Genomic DNA, 14,123 nt, shown 5'->3' with positions numbered 1-14,123 from the left:
TGGTTGCTGTAAGGTTCCTCGAGCTAATACTCGTAGGGTGTTTAGAACAGCGCTAGCTCTTTGTGTGATCACCCGGGTGCTGGACTGGGTGTGTGATTGTGCGTGTGGCCATGTTAGTCTCGGTCTGTGTGTCCCAGGGTCCAGTGTGCCCCCCAGTGCCCCCCTTTCTGATGGGCTGGCCTCCTGGGGTGACCTCACCCCCCCCCCCCCACTACTTGGCCCCCCGCTGCCTCGCAGCTCCTGCACATGAAAAGTAACAAGTACCTGACCGTGAACAAGCGGCTGCCGGCCCTGCTGGAGAAGAACGCCATGCGGGTGACACTGGATGCCACGGGCAACGAGGGCTCCTGGCTCTTCATCCAGCCCTTCTGGAAGCTGCGGAGCAACGGGGACAATGTGAGGACGGGGCTGGGGGGAGGGGCCTGCTGGAAGGCGCAGGCCACAGCGCCAGGGGGGCTTCTCCAGGGTCTTTGGTGTGGGGGCTGCATGAGCTCATGCCCGTTTCTTAGGGGGCAGACTGGCCAGAGGGAAGCCTGGGGGCCCGGCCTTCCCCACCCTCACTCTGCTCCGTCTGTCCCCATAGGTGGTTGTGGGGGACAAGGTGATCCTGAACCCTGTCAACGCTGGGCAGCCTCTGCATGCCAGCAACTATGAGCTCGGCGACAATGCTGGCTGCAAGGAGGTGAGCGGGGCGCTGGGCTGAGATAGGCTGGGGTCTGGGGCCCTTCACGGGAGTGCTTGCACCTGGACAAATGTCTCCCGAGCAACAAAATACAAAGAAACTGTAAGGGACTAAACCTACCTGCACCCATGCACAGTCAGGGCAACGATGAACAATAAGATACAAAAATGCCAAAAACCAACTGCCACTTCCGAGGTGCTGGGAGCAAAAGCAGGGTACTGTGCATGGTCCCTGCGCAGGGCACCACCAAGGGGGTGGGCAGGCCACCTAAGTCACCCCTCCGGCCCCACCCATGAATCCACCCCCCACCCCCATATAAGAAGAGTGAGCAGGGCCACCTGTGACTTGTTTTCCCTCCCTAGTGCTGAAGTAGGAGTCCTGCTAAAGCCTTGCCTGAATTTTTCATCTGGACTCTTATTAATTTCCGTTGATTAGAGTCCAAGGACCCTGCTTGGTAACAAGGCCAGCCCGGCAGCAGATGGGTGTCCACGTACCCCCTCCCCCAAGTCCTGTCTACAGCTGGAGAGGCTGGGTGGGCCTCCCTGCTCCCTGCCTGTCTCCCAGTGTCTGCCCACATTCTTCACCCCACTGGGTGGCGGCCCCAGGGCAGCTGGGCTGGGGTCTGGGGGCCCTGGTTGGGAGAAGACACCCCCTTGTGCTCTAATGGGGGCTGGGCCGGCCTCCCCTCACTCCCTTCGGGTCTTAACCACCGGCCCACTCCCCAGCGGCTGGGGGTCTGCCCGGCCTCACGGGTCTTGGTGCGCTTCCCCAGGTCAACTCTGTGAACTGCAACACCAGCTGGAAGATCAACTTGTTTATGCAGTTCCGAGACCACCTGGAGGAGGTGTTGAAAGGGGTAAGGACTGGGAGCTCCCCGGAAACAGCCCCGCCCCACCCCCACAGGTCCCGCTGCCTGCCTGCCCCCACCTTCTGAGCACCCAGCTCTGCTCCCTGTCTGGCCCTCCCCTCCATGCTGCCCCTTCTCTGGCTCTGCACCCCCATCCGGCCTCCCTCCACCCCCACAGGGCCCTACCCAGTGGCCCCAGCCGCTCCTCCCCTTCTCTTGTCTCTGGCCTCACAACCCCCCCCGTCCATCCTCTCCCAGTCCTGGCTGCTCTCACTTTGCTGTTTTGCTAAGGGGGTGGCAGTGGACTGTGGGTCCCCATCCCCCCACCGTGGGGTGGGCCCAGATTCTTTGAGCACCCTGTGCCCTCCCTGACACCTCTCCATGGTTCCAGGCCAGGCCCCCTGCCCTTTGCCCTGTGCCCTCTTGGGCAAGGATGCGAGGCTGTCGGGTCAGGGCCTGTGGGACATAAGGGCTAGGTATGCACCCCACCCTCAGCTTGCTGGCTCTAGAAGGAGCTGCGCCAGCATCTGAGACAGGTGGGCTCCTCCCCCGGGAGGGTCCTTGTCCGCCCTGAGCCCACGCCCCGCCGCATGCAGGGAGACGTGGTGCGGCTGTTCCACGCGGAGCAGGAGAAGTTCCTGACGTGCGATGAGTACAAGGGCAAGCTGCAGGTGTTCCTGCGCACCACGCTGCGCCAGTCCGCCACCTCGGCCACCAGCTCCAATGCCCTCTGGGAGGTGGAGGTCAGTTCCCTGCTTCCGGTGCCTGGGCCCCAGCCCTCCTCTCCAGCCCTGGGCTTCCCCCGCTCCTCCTCCCCCTCTAGGGTGGGAGGTCCACCCCCATTCGTCTCTCCTCTGAGCTCCTCTGCAGCCAAGGGGCCAGAGAGGGTCCCAGAGTCATCCAACCAGAGCTCTCCAGGCCTGCGGTGCCCCTCCCCACCATGCCTCCCCCTCCCCAGCCAGCCCCTCCTTCCTGCCTCACACCCCTGCACCTGCCAGGTGGTCCACCATGACCCCTGCCGTGGAGGAGCTGGCCACTGGAACGGCCTGTACCGCTTCAAGCACCTGGCCACGGGCAACTACCTGGCTGCTGAGGTGAGTGGGGAGGCAGAGGGCATCCTGGGAGCTCTGGCCGTGTGTGCACGAGCATGTGTGCCTGGCACACGTCTGCACAGAGATACATGTGTCTGTGGACACTGGCTTCTCTGCACTCATGCCTCTACTTAACAAATATTATCAAAGACGTGCATGACTATGAATAAGTCTCACAAATATGACTGTGTCTCCTACTATGTGCCAGGAGCTATTCTAGGCGCTGAGGATACAGCAGTGAGCATGACTCGCAGCCCTTGTGGAACTTACATTCCACATCCATGTCTGTCCGTAATGCACAGGCTTGTGTATATTGGGGCATTCATGTGTGTGTGTCCCCGTCCATCTGTGGGTCTTTGGAGAGGGGCCATGAAGGGCAGGGCCTGGGGCTCTTGTTGGTGCCTCCTCCATGTCAACAAGGAGTAGCATGAGTTTTGGGGCTGGGATGGGCACCCTTGGGAGGTGGGGGGGGTTCTTGCCTGCCCCAACCCAGGGCCATATGTAGCCTGTATTTTGGAGTGGTGGTCATGTGGATAGCCCCCCTATCTTGTATCTCTGAGCAGGAGAACCCCAGCTACAAGGGTGACGCCTCTGATCCCAAGGCAACGGGAACGGTGAGGACCAAAGGAGGGTTCCAGGGCCAGGAAGAGTGACTGTGCACGGCTCTGGGGTGGGCGGGGGTGGGGCCGGGGAGGCCATGAAACCCTGGGAGGTGGGCTGGAGGGAGACGGCCTCTCAGGTGGGATCCTGGGTGGTTTCAGGGGGCCTGAGAGGAGGGAGGGGCTCCTGCCTGAGTTGGGGTCCTCACCACAGGGTGCCCAGGGCCGCGCAGGTCGCCGGAACGCTGGGGAGAAGATCAAATACCGCCTGGTTGCTGTGCCCCATGGCAACGACATTGCTTCCCTTTTCGAGCTGGATCCCACCACGCTGCAGAAAACCGACTCCTTTGTGCCCCGGTAGGTAGGCGCCGTGTGCCTGGGCGCCGGCGGGGGTGCCCAGGCTGGCACCTGGACTCCCTGCGCCCCCCACTCCTCTGTCCTCCTGAGGTCCTTTGGCCTCAGGACCTGCCATGAATTGCCCCTCTGGGGATGCAGCTCTGAGGCCTGTAGGCAGCTCACCACCACTGAATGCTTGCCATGTGCCCGGCCCTGGGCCCTGCACCTTGGGTGCCGCCTTGTGCTAGTTCTTTATCAAAATGCTTTTGCTCCAGTGTTCTTTAAAGCCAGTCGGCCTGGGGCTCAGGCACAGGCGGCATGACAGCTTGTCCAGGGTGCATTGGGTGCGACGGCTGGACCTCCTGACTTTTAAGACCCCCCCAACCCCGAGATTCTAAAATGTAACATCAAGAAACTTCCTGGGTGTCAAACAGGCTTTAGCATTGACTGGCTGGCTGATCTCGGGCAGCTGATTCTGTCACTTTGCCCCAACTTCCTCATCTGTGAAGTGAGACTATCAAGTTGCCCGTCAGCAGGGCTGATGGGAGAATTAATTGAGTTACTGTAGGCCCACGATCCCTTATCGGAAACTCGGGGCCAGATGTATTTGGAGATTCTGATGATTTTTCATTTCTGAATGTTAATTGTATTTCATAATCAAAGACATGAGTATTTCCACCATGAAACGCATGCATGTTGACAGTAAATGGGATAGTTTAAATAGCCTCATTTGTCCCAATGAATTTGGGTCCTGAGCTTGTAATTAAGCCTGGGCTTTCAGAGCTTGGTTCTGGGGAGAGCGGGCAAGGCATGTGGGCCTGGGAAAGCGCAGCAGTTAGTACAGGGCCTGGGGGCCGTGTTGCTGGTCTCTCTTCTCTGGCTCAGGCTCCTCACCTGGAGGGGACCCGTGCCCCTGTCCCACGGCTGCTGGGTGTGGAGGCAGGTGGAAGATGGGAAGCCGCCAGGGGTTAGAGCCGGCAGACTGCCGGGTCGCGCTCCGTGGCGCACTCCCCCTGCTCTGTCCGCCCCCCTGCCTGCAGGAACTCGTATGTCCGGCTGCGGCATCTCTGCACCAACACGTGGATCCAGAGCACCAACGTGCCCATTGATGTCGAGGAGGAGCGGCCCATCCGGCTCATGGTGTGGGCCCATCGGGGCTAGGGGGCTGGGCTGGGGCCCAGGCTGGTCCCTGAGTGCCCTGCTGACCTCTGTCCTTGCAGCTGGGCACATGCCCCACCAAGGAGGACAAGGAGGCCTTCGCCATCGTGTCGGTTCCTGTGTCCGAGATCCGAGACCTGGACTTTGCCAACGACGCCAGCTCCATGCTGGCCAGCGCCGTGGAGAAACTCAACGAGGGCTTCATCAGCCAGAATGACCGCAGGTGGGCCTCAGGGGCAGGGTTGCAGAGGTTTCCTGAGAGCCCTTGTCCTCCTGGGGCCTGTGTTTCACAAACAAAGGAGTCACAAGCAGAATCTGGATAGGCTGGGTGGGGCAGGGTGACAGAGGTGGGGACTGGTCCTTGCGGGGCCCTGGCTGACCTTGGGCCCCAGCCTCACTGCTCACATACTCCAAGAACTAGCCTTGTGATGGAGCCATCATTACCCCTGTTTTACTGATGGTGGGATTGAGGCTCAGAGAGGTTAAGAGACTTGCCCAAGGTCACACAGCTAGGAAGTGGTGGATGGAAATGAAGAGCCCTTCACATCAAACACCCTGCCTGTGCCCTATTGGTTCTTTCCAGATCGGAGTATCCTGAGATTCTTTGTCTAGAGGGCACTTTGGATCCAGGGTGGGTGGGGTGAGGGGTGTGTTTGGAAAGCAGTTCGGGGTGAAGCTGGGAGAGAAATGGAAGGCAGATGATGGGCTCTGTGCTGTGACAGCAGGGCCGGCATGTGCGGAAGGGCTGGTTGCCCCAGGGGGGCATGTGACGGGGGTCCTGGGAGGTGCCCAGGGTCGGCACCTCACACTCGTCACCCCTGGCATCCCTTCGTGAAGATTTGTTATCCAGCTGCTGGAGGACCTGGTGTTCTTCGTCAGTGACGTCCCCAACAATGGGCAGAACGTGCTGGACATCATGGTTACCAAGCCCAACCGGGAGCGGCAGAAGCTGATGAGAGAGCAGAACATCCTCAAACAGGTGGCCATGCACATGCATGGGGGGTGGGCGGGCCTCGGGGAAAGGCCAGTGATCAGGGAACAGGACACCTTTTTTTTTTTTTTTGCCGCGCGGCATGTGGGATCTTAGTTCCCTGACCAGGGATTGAACCTGTGCCCCCCGCATTGGAAGCACAGAGTCCCAACCGCTGGACTGCCAGGGAAGTCCACTCCTGCTTTTTTTTTTTTAATTTTGGGAACAGGACGTCTTGTGAACGTGAGCTTGCCTTTTCCCATCTCCAGCTGAGCTGCAGTCTCCCTGATGTTTCTCATCAATTCTTTTTAAAAATTAAAAAAAAATTATTATTATTTTTTAAAAATGGAGGTATGGTTGATCTTATCACCTCTTTAAAAAAAACACAACACCCGCAATATTTATTGTGCTCTTACCATGTACCAGGCACTGCCCTATGTGCGTTACATGAATCGACTCATTTGATCCTCCCAACCTGGGGAGAGCTTATTTATTAATCATTATCCCCATGTTACCCATGAGGAAACTGAGGCACGTCGAGGTTCGAGTAACTTGACTGGGAATCCACAGCTAGGAAAAAACAGGGCCAGGATTTGCACTCAGATATCAGGCTGAGAACTTGAGCTTTTTTTTTTTTTTAATAAATTTATTTATTTTATTTATTTATCTTTGGCTGTGTTGGGTCTTTGTTGCTGCGCATGGGCTTTGTCTAGTTGCGGCGAGCGGGGGCTCATTGCAGTGGCTTCCCATTGCAGTGGCTTCCCTTGCTGCGGAGCATGGGCTCTAGGCACGTGGGCTTCAGTAGTTGTGGCACGCAGGCTTAGTAGTTGTGGCTCGCAGGCTCTAGAACGCAGGCTTGGCGTTTGTGGTGCACGGGCTTAGCTGCTCCGCGGCACGTGGGATCTTTCCAGACCAGGGCTCGAACCCATGTCCCCTGCATTGGCGGGCGGATTCTTAACCACTGCACCACCAGGGAAGCCCAAACTTGTGCTTTTTTAAAAAAATTTTTTTCTAAATTTTTATTATGAAAATTTTCAAACGTTGAGAAAGTATTGAAAGAATAGTACAACGAACACTGCCTGAATTCACTTGTTACCACTTTGCCAGCCTGGCTTTATGTAACCCTACATCCCCACATCCATCCTTTTGGACAAGTCAGGCCTGTGTCTGGTCTCTTAAGCTCTGGCCACATGGGCCTGGCCTGCCTTTTCTCTTAGCCTCAGACCCCTGAGCTGCAGTGACCCTCAGCTCTTCCCCCAGAGGCTGAGCCAGGCCCAAGATCTGAGTTGGGATTAGAACTCACATTGGGGAGGGACGGGCTGAGGCCAGCGTTGGGATTCCAGCCAGGAGAGGGGAGTGAGTAAGGGGTGGGCGGGGGTCATGGTCTAGCTTAGAATCAGCTCAGGGTTAATGTCAGGGTGGCTTCCAGGCAGGGTCAGCTTGGGGCTTAGGATTCCTGGGACAATTAGGGGTGCGGGCAGATGTGGGGATCCCTCCTGACTCTCCCTGCTTCCCTAGATCTTTGGCATTCTGAAGACCCCGTTCCGTGACAAGGGGGGTGAGGGCCCCCTGGTGCGGCTGGAGGAGCTGTCGGACCAGAAGAACGCCCCCTACCAGCACATGTTTCGCCTGTGCTACCGCGTGCTGCGCCATTCCCAGGAGGACTACCGCAAGAACCAGGTGGGCTGCCCGCCGCCGTGGACCGCTGCCCCTTCACCTGCTGGCCGGCTCGCTCCCTCCCTCACTCCTGCTCTCATTCACTCAGCACGTGTTCACCAAGGCGCACCCGTGGTGTGCCAAGCGCCGTCTCAGGCCCCAAGGATGAGGATGCTGCAGGGAACCAAACCAGATAGTAGGGCTGTCCTCACAGCACACAACCTGGCTCCATCCTTAGAGGGGCCTCGTGCTGGGTTTAACGCTCCACTGTGGCTGTCTTGAAATTCTTAATTTTTGAACAAGGGTCCTGCTATTTCTTTTTTTTTTTTAAATATTACCTCTAGTTTATTTATTTATTTATTGAAATATAGTTGATTTACAATGTTGTATGAATTTCTACTGTACAGCAAAGTGATTCAGTTATACATATATATACATTCTTTCTTTAATAGTCTTTTCCATTATGGTTTATCATAGGATTTTTTTTTTTTTTAATAAATTTATTTATTTATTTATTTTTGGCTGCATTAGGTCTTCGTTGCTGCGCGCAGGCTTTCTCTAGTTGCGGCGAGCGGGGTCTACTCTTCGTTGCAGTGCGCAGGCTTCTCATCGAGGTGGCTTCTCTTGTTGTAGAGCACGGGTTCTAGGCGCGCAGGCTTCAGTAGTTATGGCATGTGGGCTTAGTTGCTCCACGGCATGTGGGATCTTCCCGGACCAGGGCTCGAACCCATGTCCCCTGCATTGGCAGGCAGGTTCTTAACCACTCTTCCACCAGGGCAGTCCTATCATAGGATATTGAATATAGTTCTCTGTGCTGTACAGTAGGACCTTGTTGTTTATGCATTCTATATATAAAAGCTTACATCTGCTAACCCCAACCTCCCACTCCGTCCCTCCCCCAACCCCCTCCCCCTTGGCAACCACCAGTCTGTTCTCTATGTCCATGAGTCTGTTTCTGTTTCATGGATAAGTTCATTTGTGTCATATTTTAGATTCCACATATAAGTGATATCATATGGTATTTGTCTTTCTCTTTCTGACTTAGTATGATAATCTCTAGTTGCACCCATGTTGCTGCAAATGACATTATTTCGTTCTTTTTTATGGCTGAGTAGTATTCCATTGCATATATATACCACATCTTCTTTATCCATTCATCTGTTGATGGACTTTTAGGTTGTTTCCATGTCTTGGCTATTGTAAATAGTGCTGCTGTGAACATAGGGGTGAACGTATCTTTTTTTTTTTAATTAATTAACTAATTAATTAATTAATTTATTTATGGCTGTGTTGGGTCTTCGTTTCTGTGCGAGGGCTTTCTCTAGTTGTGGCAAGTGGGGGCCGCTCTTCATCATGGTGCACGGGCCTCTCACTATCGCGGCCTCTCTTGTTGCGGAGCAGGGGCTCCAGACGCGCAGGCTCAGTAGCTGTGGCTCACGGGCCTAGTTGCTCCGCGGCATGTGGGATCTTCCCGGACCAGGGCTTGAACCAGTGTCCCCTGCATTGGCAGGCAGATTCTCAACCACTGTGCCACCAGGGAAGCCCAGCATATCTTTTTGAATTATAGTTTTGTCTGGATATATGCCTAGGAGTGGGATTGCTGGATCATATGGTAATTCTATTTTTAGTTTTCTGAGGAACCTCCATACTGTTCTCCATAGTGGCTGCACCAACTTACATTCCCACCAACAGTGTAGGAGGGTTCCCTTTTCTCCACACCCTCTCCAGCATTTGTTATTTGTAGACTTTTTAATGATGGCCATTATGACTGGTGTGAGGTGGTACCTCATTGTAGTTTTGATTTGCATTTCTCTAATAATTAGTGATGTTGAGCATCTTTTCATGTGCCTATTGGCCATCTGTATTTCTTCTTTGGAGAAATGTCTATTTAGGTGTTCTGCCCATTTTTTGATTGGGTTGTTGGTTTTTTTGTTGTTGAGTTGTATGAGCTGTTTGTGTATTTTGGAAATTAAGCCCTTGTTGGTCGCATCATTTGCAAATATTTTCTCCCATTCTGTAGGTTGTCTTTTCATTTTGTTTATGGTTTCCTTTGCTGTGCAAAAGCTTTAAGTTTGATTAGGTCCCATTTGTTTATTTTTGTTTTTATTTCTTTTGCCTTGGGAGACTGACCTAAGAAAACATTGGTATGATTTATGTCAGAGAATGTTTTGCCTATGATCTCTTCCAGGAGTTTTATGGTGTCATGTCTTATATTTAAGTCTTTAAGCCATTTTGAGTTTATTTTTGTGTATGGTGAGAGGGTGTGTTCTAACTTCATTGATTTATGTGCACTGTCCAACTTTCCCAACACCACTTGCTGAAGAGACTTCTTTTTCCCATTGTACATTCTTGCCTCCTTTGTCGAAGAGTAATTGACTGTAGGTGTGTGGGCTTATTTCTGGGAAGAGTCCTGCTATTTCATTTTCACCGGGCCCCACCAATCATGTAGCTGGCCCTGCCAAACAGACAGGGTCCCTCCCTCGTGGGGGTTTCACTCTGGTAGGGAGATGGATGGTGAGCTAAATAACTATGTTACATAAAACTACCCTCTACTCGGAGCTGGCATCCTCTCCTGGACCCCTTAGCTTCCTAGGGTTGGGGTCCCCTGCCGGTGTCGGGTCCTTGTCTGGGGCCCTGGGAGCGGTGTTCTGGAGCAGAGCTGGGCTCCCTGTGACCCCCAGCCTGGCCACCCCCCAGGAGCACATCGCCAAGCAGTTCGGGATGATGCAGTCCCAGATTGGCTACGACATCCTGGCTGAAGACACCATCACAGCCCTGCTGCACAACAACCGCAAGCTCCTGGAGAAGCACATTACCAAGACGGAGGTGGAGACCTTCGTCAGCCTGGTGCGGAAGAACCGGGAGCCCAGGTGGGCCCCCCTCCCCTGCCATAGCACACCCCTCCCCCCTCTCACTGCTGCCTGGGGAAGAAAGCTGCTGGTGCTGGCTGTTAAATATTGAAATCCTTCTGCACTTGTTGATAAACTGCCACCTCTCTGAGGCCCTGGCCCCTCCAGCCCCTCCCTAGGTCCCCTCCCATATTTGGCCCAACCTAGCAACAAGGGGGTTGACTCCTGGTAGAGTAGGAGGCCCCCAGACCCTTCTCCAGAGGCCAAGTCAGTGCCTGCACTGGACCAGTTAAATATTTTGAATATCACTCCTTCCTGTGTCTCCTTTCCTCTGACCCCCTGGACTCCCATCTAGCCCCAGGGTGATGACTGTGGGTCATCCCTCCCCAGGGAGCCGGGAGTCCATATCCCTGTCTACAGGCTTTGAGAAGGAAGCAGGAGCAGCAAACTCCAAGTGCCGGGGAGCTGGTGCTGCCAGCTGGGGAAGGAGGAGGGTGGGCTTTGTCCCCACTGGGGGGCCACCCCTGAGTCCCTCACCCCCACCCCTGCTGTCACCACTCCAGGTTCCTGGACTACCTCTCTGACCTGTGTGTGTCCAACCACATCGCCATCCCCGTCACCCAGGAGCTCATCTGCAAGTGTGTGCTGGACCCCAAGAACAGTGACATTCTCATCCAGACCGAGTGAGCCGGCTGCACTGTTTCCTACCCGCAGCTCACGTCCCCCCCGGGGCTCCACCCTGCCCGGCCCCCCCGCTGCCTTAGAGCTGGGGCCCTGTCTGGGTTCACGCTAGAACCTGCAGGCTCTCTGCAGATACCCAGTACCTGCTGTGTGGCCAGCTCGGTGCCCGGCACTGTGTGGGGGAGGGGATGGGGGTACAGAGGAGAGTGAGCCGAGGCCCCTGCCTTCCAGAAGCTCATGGTCCGTCTGGGGTCGCAGGCTGGAGGTGGGTCCCACAGGGGAGGCAGCCTGGGAGCCTGACTGGCCCTCAGCCCAGCTCTGGGAGGGGAGGTCTGTGTGGCCGGGGGTGCTCGGGGAGGGCTCTGGGCCCCGCTCCCTGTGATGGGTTCCGTCGGTCTGCAGGCTTCGGCCCGTGAAGGAGATGGCGCAGTCCCTCGAGTACCTGAGCATCGAGTACTCAGAGGAGGAAGTGTGGCTCATGTGGACCGACAAGAACAACGAGCACCACGAGAAGAGCATCAGGCAGCTGGCCCAGGAGGCCCGGGCCGGCAACGCCCACGATGAGAACGTGCTCAGCTACTACAGGTGCCTCGTGGTCCTCCCAGGGGCCCTCGCCAGGCCCTGCCCCGGGACGAGCCCCAGCAGCTTCGAGGGGACTCCTGCCTCCGCCTTCACCTGGGAGGCTAAGTGACGGGTGACTGGGCGGCCCGAGGAGCACTGGGTGGCCTGAGGCCAGGCTCAGCACAGTGACGAGGCCTGAAAGAAACCCACACCTGTCTCCATACATACATATTTAAAAAAGAAGAACACTAGATAACACTCATCAAAGGCTCACTGTCTCCTGGGCACTGGTCAAAACACTTTCACCCAATCACTCATTTCAGCCTCATGACAACCCTGTGAAGTAGAGACTATCATTACTCGCATTATAAAGTTGGGGAGACAGGCACAGAGCGGTAAAGGAACTTGCCTAAGGTGACACAGCTGTAAGCAGGGAGCCATGATCCAAATCCAGGCTGCCTGGCCATGGAGCCTGGGGTAGGTAATGCAGGGCTCCGAGGAGGAGGCAGAGGGCATGACTCGGTGCAGAACAAAGGCTTCCTACAGCCTTCATTTCTGTAGCTCTTCCACCCTGGTCTTGCACCCTCCCCTCCTCTGTCTCCCAGTCTTGCCCTCAACCCCCTGCCCGAGCAGGGTTCCTCTTACCGAACTCTCCTCCCTTCCCCCTCCCAGCCTTTCTCTATGCCATCCCTCTTCCCATGAAGACCTGTCCTGGCTGAGCCAGAAGCACCTTCCTCCTTAGCAAGGAGGGGAGATTTGTTCTTACTCAATCCCAGACTGTGTTTCCATCCACTTGTCTTGCTCAGAATTGTGTCCTGTTACGGTGGCTGGTGCGTGGTTTAACCTAAGTCCCTTTGCCACTTTCTCAAGTCCTCAGCAGGCCCAGGCCTGTGCCAGCAGCCCTTGCGAGCCCACCTGCCATGTCCTCACCGTCCTCCCTGCCCCGCAGGTACCAGCTGAAGCTCTTTGCCCGCATGTGCCTGGACCGGCAGTACCTGGCCATCGATGAGATCTCTCAGCAGCTGGGCGTCGACCTGATCTTCCTGTGCATGGCGGACGAGATGCTGCCCTTTGACCTGCGTGCCTCCTTCTGCCACCTGATGCTGCATGTGCACGTGGACCGTGACCCCCAGGAACTGGTCACGCCCGTCAAGTTCGCCCGCCTCTGGACTGAGATCCCCACGGCTATCACCATCAAGGAGTGAGCTGGGTGGAGGAGGGTGGGCAGGGTTCGGCTGGAGGGGGGAGGATCTCGGGGGACCCTCATGCCTCGCCGCCTCCACCCCCAGCTATGATTCCAACCTCAACGCTTCCCGAGATGACAAGAAGAACAAGTTTGCTAGCACCATGGAGTTCGTGGAGGACTACCTCAACAATGTGGTCAGCGAGGCCGTGCCCTTTGCCAATGAGGAGAAGAACAAGCTCACCTTCGAGGTGGGCTGGGGCTCAGCAGGGCGATGGCTTGCTCCCTCCTGGGTCTTGGTCACTCCCCAGGGTAGGGTGTGGGATATACGACCTCACTTCCCTCAGTGCCCCCGCCACTGCAGGGAGACCTCATAGACTGCTGGGAGGGAGGCTTCTCTCCTGACGCCCCGGAGAGGGCTGCCTCCCCCTCGTCCACTCACCACATCAGCCCAGGGCTGGGTCACGGGCCCCTGGCAGGAGCCACCCGCCACTTCTTGCATTTCTGCCCTGTCCTCCCCACAGTAGCCTCCTCTGCAGGCCTGTCTTCCTCGGTAACTCTCTGGGGTCAGGCTGCTCTTGTCTGGGACCCTTGGTTCCGTGCCCATGCAGCCCTGACATCCTAGAGCCTTTCCAGAGGAATCTGTCCCTCATTATACTCCCTGGGCTGGCCCCACCCACAAGATCACGCCCTTCATGAGCCCCACCCACCATGCTTTGGCCCCGCCCACACTCACCTCTGCCCCCACCCCCTCTCCGCAGGTGGTCAGCCTGGCGCACAACCTCATCTACTTTGGCTTCTACAGCTTCAGCGAGCTGCTGCGGCTCACACGCACTCTGCTGGGCATCATCGACTGCGTGCAGGCCCCCCCGGCCATGCTGCAAGTCTATGAGGACCCAGGCGGTGAGGCTTTGCTCCGCCGGGCCATCCGCTACCCACCCTAGCATTTCTGTCTCCTCTTACCTCTCCCATTGACCCTCCTGTGCATCCTGCCTCCTGGCTCTTCTGCCAGTGAGTGTCTTAGGCCCCAGTCTCCTCCAGCCTCGGCTGGACCAGAGAAGCCCCCTGCCCAGGCACTGTGGAGACCCTGGGGTCTGGGCGAGTTGCCTTCCTACATAGCCTGGTCTTGAGGGAGATAATGAGGCCCTGCGGGGGAGCTCCCAGTCAGATGGGGGAACACACCCTGCTATCAAGAGGAAGCAGCCCAGCCGTCAGAGACACCCCCTGGTGGCATAAACTCATCCAAACAAAAAGTGCACGGAGGCTGACCCCTGGCCTTTAGTGCTCTCCACACAGTGTCCCCTGAGTCCCCCGTGCTCTGTAGCAGCTCTCGTGATTTCCCACATGAGAATTCTCACTGATCTCCCCACACAGTTCACCTTTGTCCTGGCCCTCCCTTCTTTTCCCAGCTTTGGCTGAAAGCTCACCTCCCCCAGGAAGTCTTCCTGGGTTAGCCCTGCCCCTTCCTTAGGGTGGCTTTGCCCTGCAGCTGAGAGAGACAGAGTCAGAC

General features: G+C 56.4%; 1 protein-coding gene across 4 annotated transcripts in view; it reads left to right on the top strand.

Annotated features, from left to right (window-relative positions):
- The window catches only part of ITPR3 (inositol 1,4,5-trisphosphate receptor type 3), a 67,055-nt gene that overhangs the window by 26,743 nt on the left and 26,189 nt on the right, over positions 1-14,123 (top strand). For 3 of the 4 annotated variants that reach the window (XR_005021725.1, XM_036867858.1, XM_036867859.1), the window contains 17 exons: positions 238-396; positions 584-682; positions 1,455-1,538; positions 2,126-2,272; positions 2,528-2,623; positions 3,184-3,234; positions 3,434-3,576; positions 4,596-4,695; positions 4,776-4,936; positions 5,551-5,692; positions 7,202-7,363; positions 10,037-10,209; positions 10,752-10,871; positions 11,272-11,454; positions 12,380-12,631; positions 12,720-12,864; positions 13,375-13,516. Coding sequence is in view for 3 of the 4 variants with exons in the window: in XM_036867858.1 (XP_036723753.1) it covers positions 238-396; positions 584-682; positions 1,455-1,538; positions 2,126-2,272; positions 2,528-2,623; positions 3,184-3,234; positions 3,434-3,576; positions 4,596-4,695; positions 4,776-4,936; positions 5,551-5,692; positions 7,202-7,363; positions 10,037-10,209; positions 10,752-10,871; positions 11,272-11,454; positions 12,380-12,631; positions 12,720-12,864; positions 13,375-13,516 (2,359 nt within the window). In the remaining variant the exon portion in view is untranslated. Of the gene's footprint in view, positions 1-237; positions 397-583; positions 683-1,151; positions 1,215-1,454; positions 1,539-2,125; positions 2,273-2,527; positions 2,624-3,183; positions 3,235-3,433; positions 3,577-4,595; positions 4,696-4,775; positions 4,937-5,550; positions 5,693-7,201; positions 7,364-10,036; positions 10,210-10,751; positions 10,872-11,271; positions 11,455-12,379; positions 12,632-12,719; positions 12,865-13,374; positions 13,517-14,123 lie in introns of those variants that run through there. The other variant, XM_036867860.1, reaches the window with a different exon arrangement.

Source organism: Balaenoptera musculus, chromosome 11, assembly GCF_009873245.2.
Source record: "Balaenoptera musculus isolate JJ_BM4_2016_0621 chromosome 11, mBalMus1.pri.v3, whole genome shotgun sequence".
Lineage (NCBI taxonomy): Eukaryota > Metazoa > Chordata > Mammalia > Artiodactyla > Balaenopteridae > Balaenoptera > Balaenoptera musculus.
Note: the sequence above shows the minus strand (reverse complement) of the source record. Positions and strands in the feature narration are given on the sequence as shown.